Genomic DNA, 13538 nt, shown 5'->3' on the forward strand with positions numbered 1-13538 from the left:
GTCTGAATGAGACGCACTCTCTGACAGCAGGTGGCGCCTATTAACAGGGTTGCCAGGTTTTCGCAATAAAACTAGTCCAATCGTGTTTCGAGGAGGGTTCCCCTGTAAAAATCGCATTCCGAGGGTAAAATACACGTTTTTCGGCGGAGATCTTCAAGTAAAATTCACGTTCCAGGGACTAAATATCACGTTATTGGGGTCGCTTCAACCCGCGGACATGAACAACAACCCGCGGCAACAGTGTTAAGTAGCCCAATTCTACGGGAAAACCGCGGACTTGGCAACACTGCTTATGAACCGACCGCGCTATAGCGTTTCCTTGGTTACCGCTGTAAACAAAGCAGAGTTGCGCTTTATACGGAGAAGAAAATGCCATCGAAACTTTTCTCAAGACGGTACCCTTCAGTGATACATTAATATAACCCCAGAAATGTAATGCATTTTTGTACTTATTTTACTGTTTTTTTCGGGATCTACTGGGACAGTGATAAAGATCTACCAGTCGATCGCGATCTACGGGTTGGCGACCACTGCTCTACAGAATAGTTGACCCAAAAATGAAAATCTGCTGTTAATTTACTCACCCCAGGACATCCAAGATGTAGGTGACTTTCTTTATTCAGTAGAACGGTAAAGAAGATGTTTAGCTGAACCCAACGAGCACCGTCACTTTGAGAGTCCAAAAACGCAAATGCAAAACATTAAATGAATCCACGTACACAGCTCCTGACGATATATTGAGGACTTATAAAGCGCAACGATCCGTCTGTGTAAGAAACTAAACATTATTTACGACATTATTACCTGTAATCCACAACCTCAGACAAACAGTTCTGCGCGCGAGTCTTCACTCACGACGCACGCAAGGCCACGAACTCACGACACGTCTGCAGAAGGCGGTTTGATTTAGCAATATATTTTTTATTTTCAGTATATTGTATTAGTATTGTTCGTCATTGGGTACTTACTTTTTTATCCTGGATGAAAAAAAAAATCTGTAAAAATAGGGTATAACATGAAGGAATTTTCCATAGGCCTAATTACAGGTGATTTACCTGTGTCTAGAATTTTGCACTTCATTGCGTTGTGTTTTAGGATTAACGAAAATGTCCGTAAAATTACTAGATAATGTCTGGTTTTTTTTGTTGTTGTTGTTTTTTTTTAATGTAGCGAAGATCGTAATGGCGTAGCCAGTTCAAGGTTTGCGTACGTCGCGAGGGCCGTTTGTCTGAGATTATTATGGATTACAGGTAATAATGTTGTAAATAATGTTCAGTTTCTGTATATCATGAGCCGCGGGGATTCATTCGTGTTTTTGTGTCTGCTTTTTTGACTCTCAAAGTGACGGTGCCCGTTGATTTACATATTAAGAATTACCATATGTTCAGATAAAAATATTCTTTACTGTTCTAAAGAATGTCATATTCGTCTTGGATGGTCTGGGGGGGGTGAGACAATTAACAGCATTTTTTTTTTTTTATTTTCGAGTAAACTATTCTTAAAAATGTGAAAGACGTTCTGGATTATGAGGCCAATAGCGCAAATAGCTGCAGTCCAGCAGAGGGCATTAGAGGATCACAGACTGACACTGAGGGGGGAGTGTGCAGATGGGCTGGGGAAATTCCTCTTTTTTTCACATGGATGGAGCTGACTGTGTGTAAGCGGGACAGACAGTGGACGAAGAGCTCCTGTGCTGTTCTCAGGCCTCCCGAGCAGCAGGAACAGCCCCGTGTGCCCTGCTGGAACTCCCCACTTCAGCCATCATGAAGCTCTGGCTCTTCTTCACACTGGCACTGCTCTGGCTGGAGGTCCAAAATGGTGAGCAAATCTCTCTTCTTATAGCTTAACACATTTATTTACATTTTTATACATTTGATAATTTATATATAATAAATATCAAATATATATATAAATAAAAAAAAAAAAAAAAAAAAAAAAAAAAAAAAAGGTCTTTCTCTTGCTCGAAAAGAAAATCAATTGAGAGATGTTTCTGGATGAACGTGTATGGTGTGCCAGTGGTGCCAATGGAAACCAAATTTCCAGAGTAGAAAGGGGAGGAGAGATTAGATCAGGGCAGAGTTTTACTTAAACTTACGTTTCAATTATACAGCAGAGACAAAAGATAGAGAATCAAATATGTTTGCATCCTAACAAGGTAACTTTTTTTTTTTAAATGATTTTTTTCTTTTCATTCAAACATAAATCAGAATCAAAAGGAATCAGAAGATCTGTATACAATATTCTTCAAGACCTCATGATCCTTGCATGTGTCAAAAATGAATTTAAAAGGAATTTGTGATTCAATGAACTTCAGTATTGTTCAGTTTTGTACGCTTTTGCACAGAGAACAAGAAAGGCATACTTCCAGCATTGCTGTTTGTACAGCTGTTAGCTGAAGAATATAGAGCAGATTTCCAGATGGCAGAAACCTCTTTCGCTTGCTCTCTCTCTCTCCTTCTTTTTTTGGCTTGGTCATAGGAGTTATCAGGTGTCACAAAGAGAGAAATGAAACACATATGCTGTATTATGTTTATTGCCTACTAGCAGTGAATAAATTAATGTTATTGCTCTTTAGAACTTCCCCATGTAAAGTTTGCCCATCACATCCAAATGCTGAAACAACACGCTGTTGACTAGGAACACTGTGCTTTGGTTTACCCAGGTGTGTGTCAGCAGGTCAAGCGTAAGAAAGAGGCTGGTGAGAACCGCATTAGACCAGGAAGAAGGAGGGTGAAGGTTCGCTACCCCAAAGTAAAAGAAAAGGAGGCAGGAAGCAAGGGCCAGTCTATTCTCACCCAGGTCCTTGATAAAGGCCGTTTTCTCAGATTGGGCGAGAGCCTTTCTTTGAATCCTGGGAAAACACTGGAACTGAGATGCAAAGGGACTAATATAGGTTGGGCGTATCCCTCTTATCTGGACACCTTCAATGACAACCGCCTCAGGTATTCTTTCTCATTTTATCTATTCATTTAATATAGTAATCGTGTTTTTTTGGCACATTGATTACCAACTGTATAACACAGTTTTACTACAAATACCATGGTTAAACTATGGTTAGTGTAGCAAAACCATGGTTAACTTGTGGTTACCATGGTTTAACTATAACCATGGTATTTGTAGTAAAACTGTGGTTATACAAATGGTAATCAATGTGCCAAAAAAACATGGTTACTACACTTTTACTACAATAAAGCCATAGTTAATTTTCGTTACAAGATTACACTGCATGTAAATAAATACAACTTTCTATTTTAATAAAAATAAATAAAAAAATTTAAAAATTGAAGTCAAACTGAAAGAAAATGATGTTGCCTTGGAAAATACTGGATTTCATTCAAAGTTTATTTGATTTCAAGTAATGTACAATTTTTTTTAATTAATTTATATTTTTAGTTAACAATAATAATAACCCTGTTAAACTACAGACTGACTCACTTCAAAACCGCTTTTTGAAACGCAAAAACGCTGCAAAAAATGTAATTTAAGAGACATCAAGGCTATTTCAAGCAAAATGAAGTAGGGTGCACAAAATATCTTCGTGAGATTATAATATGCTTTCTTTTATGGATAAAATATGATTTCCTAAAGAAAAAATATATTTATCATCAGTGGTTATGAAACGAACCCTAAATTTGTAGAATGACTCATATAGTCCATAGTACATATATTATATACTGCAGAAATAATACAAGTAGTATGCTATTCCAACATAGCACAGGTCTAGACTTGATTGACCTTGTTGTTCCAGCATCAAGCAGCATGAGCGGTACAGTCAGCTGATTCTGACGTCGCCCTCTGCTGCTGATACGGGGGACTACAGCTGCTGGGTGGTGCTCTGTGATGGAGAAGAATGTGCAAAGGATGGAGAAAGCACCTCTGCGACCTACATTTACTTTACAGGTACAGCATCTGTTCACATATAACACAGACACATCTACATCATCTTGAAACTCCAAAGACATTCTTACTATTCTCTTTGTATCGAGACAAAGATGAGCTGTTCGTCCCCTCTGCCATCCATTTTGAGATCATCTACCTGCGCCCTGACAAGCCCGCCACCGTCCCATGCCGGGTGACAAACCCCAAAATCAAAGTCGCTGCACAGGGTTATACAAATGGTAATCAATGTGCCAAAAAAACATGGTTACTACACTTTTACTACAATAAAGCCATAGTTAATTTTCGTTACAAGATTACACTGCATGTAAATAAATACAACTTTCTATTTTAATAAAAATAAATAAAAAAATTTAAAAATTGAAGTCAAACTGAAAGAAAATGATGTTGCCTTGGAAAATACTGGATTTCATTCAAAGTTTATTTGATTTCAAGTAATGTACAATTTTTTTTAATTAATTTATATTTTTAGTTAACAATAATAATAACCCTGTTAAACTACAGACTGACTCACTTCAAAACCGCTTTTTGAAACGCAAAAACGCTGCAAAAAATGTAATTTAAGAGACATCAAGGCTATTTCAAGCAAAATGAAGTAGGGTGCACAAAATATCTTCGTGAGATTATAATATGCTTTCTTTTATGGATAAAATATGATTTCCTAAAGAAAAAATATATTTATCATCAGTGGTTATGAAACGAACCCTAAATTTGTAGAATGACTCATATAGTCCATAGTACATATATTATATACTGCAGAAATAATACAAGTAGTATGCTATTCCAACATAGCACAGGTCTAGACTTGATTGACCTTGTTGTTCCAGCATCAAGCAGCATGAGCGGTACAGTCAGCTGATTCTGACGTCGCCCTCTGCTGCTGATACGGGGGACTACAGCTGCTGGGTGGTGCTCTGTGATGGAGAAGAATGTGCAAAGGATGGAGAAAGCACCTCTGCGACCTACATTTACTTTACAGGTACAGCATCTGTTCACATATAACACAGACACATCTACATCATCTTGAAACTCCAAAGACATTCTTACTATTCTCTTTGTATCGAGACAAAGATGAGCTGTTCGTCCCCTCTGCCATCCATTTTGAGATCATCTACCTGCGCCCTGACAAGCCCGCCACCGTCCCATGCCGGGTGACAAACCCCAAAATCAAAGTCGCTGCACAGGGAAGTTCCTGCAGAAGAAATCACTGTGGATGGGACCCAGATCTCTTACAATCCCACTAAGGGCTTCATCATCCAAAACCCCAGTCCAGAACACAAGGGTGCTTATTATTGCAAAGCCAACAGCACCACGAAAACCACTCCACAAATATCCACTAAATACCAGCTGCTGTATGTGGAAGGTAAGAGGAGAGCACAATAGTACTGCTAATAACAGCACACACATTTTACTCGTGTTTTTGGCAAAGATGCATTTTTTTTTTTTGCATTTTGCCCCTCGTAGTGCCTAGTGGCCCCCCTTTTGCAACTATTGAGGCTTCTTCGAACACAGTGAGTGGTGGAGACATCTTTAACGTTACTTGCACAGTTCTGGGTGAACCTGAGATGAATGTCAGCTTCAGCTGGAGGTATCCTGGCCAGGTGAGTGGTACATTATTATTTTTTCCTTAAGAAAAGTGCAATTATTTTCACCACTTACAATAAGAATATTGTTTCATGAGCAGCAAATCAGCATATTAGAATGATTTCTGAAGGATCATGTGACACTGAAGACTGGAGTAATGATGCTGAAAATTCAGCTTTGCATCACTAAAATGAATTACATTTGACAATTTATTATAATAGAAAACGAATATAACGAAAATAATTCACAATATTACTATTTTTGCTGTATTTTTGATCAAATGAATGCAGCCTTACAGAGCATAAGAGACTTCATTCAAAAACATAAAAAATGTCAATTATTCTAAATGTTTGACAGGTAGTGTAGATTCAGATAAATAGGTGTTAATATGATGCGTGTTCTCAGGGTCAGAGGCCGGTGAATATTCAGGACTCCTGGCGCCTGATAAACCGCGGTGTGGGACACACAACACGCATCTCCCAGAGCGTCATGATAGTGGATGATGTTGAAACGATTGACTATGAAAAGTACATCTGCAGCACCAAAAATAAGCATGGAGAGACATTGGTGGCCACAACGCTAAAGTCACATGAATAGGAAGAAGAACATAAAGATTATATATTGAGCTGAGCTGTACTCCATTCACACTTCAGGCTTCTTGCTGCTTAATGAAATCCTTATGAAAAACATGCATTCTATATATGACTTGGAAATAAAGTGCTTCTTTTAAACAGACATAATGATGATGCAAGTTAATGCAAGCTTCATGTTCAATGGTAAATCAACAGCATACTTAATACAGTTTATAATGCACCGCTGCCTGTGAAATAGTGTTTTTCCATCATGAACCTATGATACTGAAAATGGAAGGTGTTAAGTTCTATATGCATGAAATATGTCTGAGGAGCGTGAAGGCTTTGTGCTCTGCTCTAATGGACTCCGTATGTGGAATGTGCAGTGGGAGCCCACTGCTTATTTTGGTTCAGTGCGACACATTCAAAGTATGTTTCTCCTCCTCTCACAGAGATTTCTGTTATTGAATTATTAGCAATTTAAGAATAAGTTACAGTAGAATTCACTACACAGAACAGATCACAGTCAAACTGCAAGCCCATCGATGCAGCTCTAAATGCTGCCATAGACTTCCAGCCTGGACATGAAGAAAAGAAATAAGAAAACCAACAGATACAACAGGTTCCTGCACAATTTCACTGCTTGGCTCCTTATAGGGAAAGTGCTCTCAAAAATGAGAATTCGGTCTTAATTTTTTCACCCTTACAGTACGTTGTTCCAAACCAGTATGACTTTCTTTGTTTTGTGAAATGTAAAATAAGATATTTTGAAGAATATTGATAACAAAACAGTTTCGGTTCTAATTGACTGCCATTATATGGACAAAAAAGAAACAATAGAATTTGATAGGAACTGAAACGGTTACCAATCTTTTTTTTTGTCTCTTCTAGAGAATTCCATACAGGTTTGGAATGACATGAGAGTGAGACAAAATCTTTAATGACAAATTAGATTTTTAGATTGACTATCCCTTCCATGTTATAAACACAAGGCGACAATTACACACAGATTAATTTAATTCTTTATTAATTGCATATTTTCATGAGTTTCAGTTTCACACCAACATCCACACAAACAGCTTCGCAATACATACCAACATAAAAAAAAAAAAAAAGTTCTTCTGTTGCTTTTTAACGTCTTTGTAAATAGCTTGAATGTAAAGCTGCAGGGGAGGGTTTCAAACAGAGGGGGAGCTCCTGAGGCCACGAAACATGCTCGGTCATTACATTGGTCTCATGATCAGACATAAATATAGAAATAAGGACAAACAAACAAACAAACACTCAAATCTGTCCCTAGGGCTCAATCATACTGATTAATATACAAAATCTGTATTCAAGAAAATCGCTGATTCCCAATAGTACATGCCTTCAGTCACAGGGCTGCCCAATGACGTGCCATTTCAATATCAGACACTTGTCCATTTACAGCATACCATTGCCATTAGACTGCATCTCTGATTGCCAAGAAAGTGAGGAATTCAAACTTTATACAGGCATTAAACAAGACATTCAAGACTTTTAATCAACTATTAATCATTTATTCTGCATCAGTCACTGTATTGCATCTCTTCTATTCATATATGAGTGATATGGAGAGCAAATCTGTGATGAAACATGCATCATGATTTGGGCAAAGCTTACCTTGTTGCAGTTCTTAACGTGTGATGATAAAAAAAATACCATTTACAAAATCAAAAATAAAGGCATGATATAAACAAGAAAAAAAATGTTGCATAAAGTTTTGAGAACACCTGGTTGAGATCAATGAATATTTCCATTTGAGTAAATAGTAACAGTCGGTTTATGGTATGTTGATCTATGAAGTGAAAGGTTCATCTGGGGTCTGAGCCAGGTCCTGCATAAAATAAACGGAAACCAAATGCTACACGAGCAGCAGCATCTGGGAAATGTCCACTGGCCGGCTGGCATTTGGGCATTTGTCCCAGAGCAAAGATGATCTGGGTATATACAGGTACACTTCAAGGCATCTGGTGGAAAAGCTTCATAAATTGATAAAGGCCCCAGTCGTGGATTCTAATGTCAGTCCTCTATAGAGAGGTGGTAAAAATCAGGAACTCCAGGAAACAAAGTAATCCAGGAGGGAAAAAACAAAAATTTGAGAGAAACCTTCTACAAGCCCTGAGATATTTAATTTTTCCTCCATAGTCAGATGTGAAAGGCAAAGTATGAGGGTGGTCTCATTGGTAAGTGCTTCTGTGCAATATAGTCTTCAGTCATGAAAGTTAATTTCATATTGAGAGATATGAATATATATATCCAGACCAGCTTCAGCATGCAGGAAGCACTCCGTCCTGTATGAAAGTGCTTCCTGGAAGCTGAAGGCCATTGTTATCTGGGCGAGACGGGAGGGCTGGAGAATGTCCCAGAGTGCCGCGGTGACTGGAGATTCAGGGACGGGGAAGGGGAGACCTTGCGGGGGCTGCTCAGATCACCGTTGTGGAGCTTCCAGAGCAGCTCTTCATTCTCCATAGACAGGCGTTTGTTCACTTTGGACTCCTTCTGGAGGGTTTCCTGCAAAACCGCCTGCTCTGTGGACAGTTGTCTGCAATGGAACAAGTCAGCTCTGGTGAACTTTATTAAAGTAGTCACTATTACTGCACAAGATGAAAGAGCAGAAGGTCTCAGCACAAAGCTTTGCTGCAATGAAAATGCACCTTTCTTGCCACCACAAGAGCACAGAGAGTAATCAAAGCAATTAAAGTGTCACAGCACAGCCAGAAGCAATTTTGTAGAATTTCTCTGCTACCCACACCACATGCAAATACTATGAAACTTCAAAGAGTTTGGTTTGCTACAGGTCTAACTGAATGAAGCCCACTGGGGAAACACCCAAATGTTAGAAGCTAGACAGGTGGATTGAGTAAAATAATTTCTAAAAAACCCAAGGGTATCACGTTTATGAACACGAGCTTGTGGTATGCTACCTTGACAAAGCTGCATGTCTGTCCATTCTGGCTTTGAGTTCCTCATTTTCCTGTTGCAGTTTCTTAAGACATTCATCCAGCTTCACATTCCTCTCCATCTAAGAATAAATCAAATCTCAGTTTTCTTCCAGCACAGATACTGTAGAAGCATCAGATTTACTGTTTTAAACTGTTTATCTCTTTACTGTGATTAGAAAGTAGGACTACAAAGAATTTCTCCTGCAAAATGGCTTTATGCACACCAGATAATTGAGCTCACCAGTTTGTCTATCTGCACGAGTTTCTTGTCCTGTTCATGGATCTGTTTGTTTTTGATGTCCAGCACTACTTTAAGGCTTTCAAGCTCCTGCTCCAAATAAAGAATATGGGAGTCCTTCTTCAACATAAGAAAAGAGAGATCAGGAATATATACTGGCTTTCTCAACCTGGATCATTAAGACTGAAATCATGTTATCATGCTTACATTTGTGGAATTTAATTAATCTATATAATCATCTATAAGAGTGAACTTAACAGACAATAATATAATATAATAATTATTGTGAGAAAAAGAAAAAACGTATACAGTTTTAAATTCAGATTTCCACTTTTGGTGTCATTCCCACTACAATTTGACCCAAAATAATGTTACTGTCTCTAATAAATAATTCTCCTGTGGTGTGTGAATATAAACACTGTTGGGTATTGTTAGTGAACAAACTAAAATGTGAAAATTGTCTTTTAAGAGTGTTTAGATAAAAGCATCTGCTAAATGTATAAATGTAAGACATTTTATTTTCTAACAGCTGAAGGGTCAAAAGTGTCCGGAGTTGAAGAAACGCCCATATATGAACTTTCCCTGTGCTGCATCGTCATTCTATGTATAGGAAAGGGTCTGACAGCATTATGCAGGGTAGTTATCTAAATATCCTTGCATGCATTTTCAGAATGTTGAGAGTTCCGGAATCTCCTTAACCCTGATTGGAAAGACCAGTCTAATTTAAAAGCAGCGACGCATTACTATCAATAGCAGATGTTTGGGAGCTGTACAGGAGTGTTTAACGTACCTGTGTTTTCTCAGCCAGATCCATCCTTCTCTTCACCTCAGCATTCAGCTTTTCTTTGAGGTTGTTATTTTCTGCCATGAGCTCCTGAATTCGATTCTGTTTGAGGAAAAAATGCACTGATATGAAAATGTTTGTTACATTTTGACAGGGCAAAATACAAGAAAGGAAAAGCGAACGGGGAACACTAATGTTGTGGAAAATTTCAGCTTTTGGTCACTGCCTTACAGATAACGTGTCCTCTGATTCCCTCAGTGTTGCGTTGAGAGACTGCATTTCCTTTTCATGGGACTGTTTGAGTTCTGAGAAAGTCAAGACAGAGCAGAATATATCTGAGCACGAGAGGTAATGCTGATGCCTTTAAACATTAAAGTAACAAGTGCAACATTTACACACGTTTGTTTCGCTGTCTTACTGAGGATTTTGCATAGACTTCCACTGACTTTCTATCAGGTTAATGGTTAAGCCTTTTTAACTAGTGAGGACCAGTCAAATGTCCTCACTAGTGGGTTGTCAAAGTATTTCACAATATAAGTGAGGACATTTGGTCCTCACAAGTATAGTCAAAACTAGTGTACACTTTTTGTTGGATTTTTGTGTCTCCATAGACATGATGGTTTATCTACTGTACAAACTTTATATTCTATCCATTACACCTACTACTAAACCTAACAGACATCATTTGATATGATTTATAAACCATTTTCCTAATGGGACTGTCCTTTTGTCCCCACAACATCCAACATTTGTGGTAAATAGGGACAACTAAATGGGGACATTGCATTGCGTTGCAATTGTATACTGCTACAATTTTATATACAGCTAGTTATAAACAGTATAACCTAACCCTAAATCTATTTTTATTACCTTTTTTTTTTTTTTTTACTTTTATTTTCTTTACTTTTATACCATACACAAATGAGGACGTCCCTAAAAGAAGGTTTGCAGAGATTTTGCCAGGTTTAGCTCGCTTCTGGTTACAAATTTGTCCCCAAAATATTCAGTAGCACATACACACATTTTAGAGAAAGAAACAACACAAAGCACAATATTATCTACCTTTGAAAGTCTCTTCAAACTGTTGTTTAAGGCCATCCACCTCCTTCATATGGCTGACTTCCAGTTCCTTCTTCAAAGCCTCATGTTTTGCTCGCAACTCTTTTAGCTAGACAAGTACAAATAAAATAATTTCCTAAAAGTCTTATTGGTTTATTTTAGTGTATAAATGATTAGGAAATCAGATGTCATATGCCCAAATGATTACAAGATCAAGGCTCATATGCCAAGATACAAGAAAAACAAAAGCAATGAAATTACTCCACATAGTTATGAGAAAGTGATCTTGTTTAAGTATTAATATGACCGCTTAAGACATCTGAAATCAAGTATACCCAACAAAAAGTGTGTCAGGACACTACAGGACAAAAGAGAAAAGGCCCATTGTTCTCCACACCTGCTGCTCCATCTGAGCTTTGCACTTGTCAGCCTCCTCCTGGTAGGTCTGATGGACCTTCTCCCACTCAGTGGAGTAGAAGGTCTTCAGTCTCTCCTCGAGGTCAGCGAGGTCCGAGTGGTGCTGCTCCTGGACCTTCTGTAGAACTCCATCAAAAGCAGCACGCAGCTTCTCCTTCTCCTGCTCCAGACGCTCACAGGAGTGAGCCGAGCTCACTGGGGAAAAGATCAGATCATTTGGAAGTTAGAAGATCAATTAAGTGATTCAGTTAACAAACATCAAGCCCATAAAGCACCATTTAAGATGATTGCCTTCTTTTCTGGCATGATGACAGCAACCCTCTGACTTCAAAAAGAGCAGGACATCTGATATCTAATGCACCAGTTTGTGATATGAAAATATAGATATGCTATATGTAGACAGCAGTGGGATAACCAGAGCAAATGTTGAAAGGCCAACACGTCCATTTGCTGCTTTGACATCAGGGCAGGCCCTGCCAACACTCGATGCTATGATTCATTACTCAAGTATTCTGCATTGAGTCCCAGTTGTCTCTACTGTTATGGTATCTCCAGCAGTCCTGTAAATAAAACGTCAACTGTTACAAGGAACACGTCAAATTACAACTGAGGGAAAGTTCAGCAAAAAGAACATTAATACACAGAGGCATAATGAATGGGCATTTTCTAACCTGTCACTACGCACTCTCAATCACAACTGTGTCACAGACACTGTCCCTGTGAGCATTAGCTATCTTTGCCCAACTCTTATAGTGAGAAACGCATGACACTTCACCGCACTGCACAGAACTGCTGTGGTTTTCACACAAATGGGCAAACTGAATCCTGCAGCTGCTCTCGTCTTTGTAGTGTACAAGTGTGCTACATGAAGTAACAGGCTATCCTGGTAGAACCACTTGAATTTGGGATTTCTGGCTGGATAGATGGCCTATGGTTTACCATAATTAAGGTACAACATTAAAAGGACTCATATAGGCAAGCAAATGACTTGACTATTTTTTTGGTCTGAATTTATTTTGTTTTAATGTCTGTTTATTCATTAATTAATTCATTTAAATATCTGTATTTATTTATTTGTCTGTATGAAAATAAATTATAGAAAATAAACAACTACAGCACTTTGGTCGGCCTGTGGCCGTTTTTAAATGTGTTTTATAAATAAACTGAACTTGAACTTGAAATACCTGTATTTAAATGTATTTATTTATATCTCTGCATTTATGTTTAAATATCCGTATTAATTCATTCAAATAAATACCAATATTTATTTAATACATGTATGCATTTATTTAACCTCTTGAGACCCGGCAAAACATTTTAGGAAAAAAATAGTATTTTTTGATGTCATTACATTGTTTAGAGCAGGGGTACCCAACCCTGCTCTTGGCGATCGACTGTCCTGCAAAGTTTAGCTCCAACTCTAATCAAAGACACCTGCCTTTAATGTTTAAGTGATCCTGAAGACCCTAATTAGTTGCTTCAGGTGTGTTTGATTAGGGTTGGAGCTGAACTTTGCAGGACAGTCGATTGCCAGGAGCAGGGTTGGGCACCCCTGGTTTAGAGCATTAAAAAAAAATGTAAAAATAAAATAAAATAAAAAATGATATTTCATTCATAAGTTATGCTACGTCCTTGGTAGAGGACATCGGGACTCAATTTCTTTAAAAAAATCAAAAGACATGAATGAACATGCATAGGCAAAAACAATTGATTTTTTTTTTAAATCACCAATACATTTTTAGTTTTCAGGATTTTTTTACCAAACTTTGTATAAAAGAGAATTCTCAACTATGTTATAACAGAATGATTTGATATACCATTTTTCTTCATGCAAAATGTGTAAAATGACCACAAACAGGTTTTCTCATTATACATTTATTAAGTTTATAAAGTTATAATTTATAAAGTTTTCTCATTATTTCTCTATAAGCTAAATCTAATTTGCATATAAATGTGTTTTTGGGGCAACATGTAATGAAAAAAGAAGTGTAATATTGAGAGTAATAATTGACAAGATTTTC

The 13538-nt window shown here is 37.7% G+C and overlaps 2 protein-coding genes across 5 annotated transcripts in view; one reads left to right on the forward strand and one right to left on the reverse strand.

The window, feature by feature from the left end:
• Nucleotides 1-1647: 1647 nt before the first annotated feature.
• LOC107661418 (platelet-derived growth factor receptor-like protein) lies at nt 1648-6566 on the forward strand. Its single transcript, XM_016450993.1, has 7 exons — nt 1648-1818; nt 2663-2942; nt 3749-3900; nt 3987-4096; nt 5071-5260; nt 5362-5498; nt 5887-6566. The coding sequence occupies exons 1-7, from the start codon at nt 1764-1766 to the stop codon at nt 6076-6078; spliced, it is 1116 nt and encodes a 371-aa protein (XP_016306479.1). The 5' UTR covers nt 1648-1763; the 3' UTR covers nt 6079-6566.
• A 1219-nt stretch (nt 6567-7785) lies between these two features.
• LOC107661416 (microtubule-associated tumor suppressor 1 homolog) overlaps nt 7786-13538 on the reverse strand; it is a 51109-nt gene continuing 45356 nt past the window's right edge. For 3 of the 4 annotated variants that reach the window (XM_016450989.1, XM_016450986.1, XM_016450987.1), the window contains 7 exons: nt 11498-11712; nt 11104-11209; nt 10273-10346; nt 10048-10143; nt 9261-9377; nt 9002-9099; nt 7786-8619 (listed from right to left, as the gene is read on the reverse strand). In XM_016450989.1, coding sequence (XP_016306475.1) covers nt 8406-8619; nt 9002-9099; nt 9261-9377; nt 10048-10143; nt 10273-10346; nt 11104-11209; nt 11498-11712 — 920 coding nt within the window. In that variant the 3' untranslated portion in view covers nt 7786-8405. The remainder of the gene's footprint in view (nt 8620-9001; nt 9100-9260; nt 9378-10047; nt 10144-10272; nt 10347-11103; nt 11210-11497; nt 11713-13538) is intronic. The other variant, XM_016450988.1, reaches the window with a different exon arrangement.

Source organism: Sinocyclocheilus anshuiensis, unplaced genomic scaffold, assembly GCF_001515605.1.
Source record: "Sinocyclocheilus anshuiensis isolate Anshui unplaced genomic scaffold, SAMN03320099.WGS_v1.1 scaffold635, whole genome shotgun sequence".
NCBI lineage: Eukaryota > Metazoa > Chordata > Actinopteri > Cypriniformes > Cyprinidae > Sinocyclocheilus > Sinocyclocheilus anshuiensis.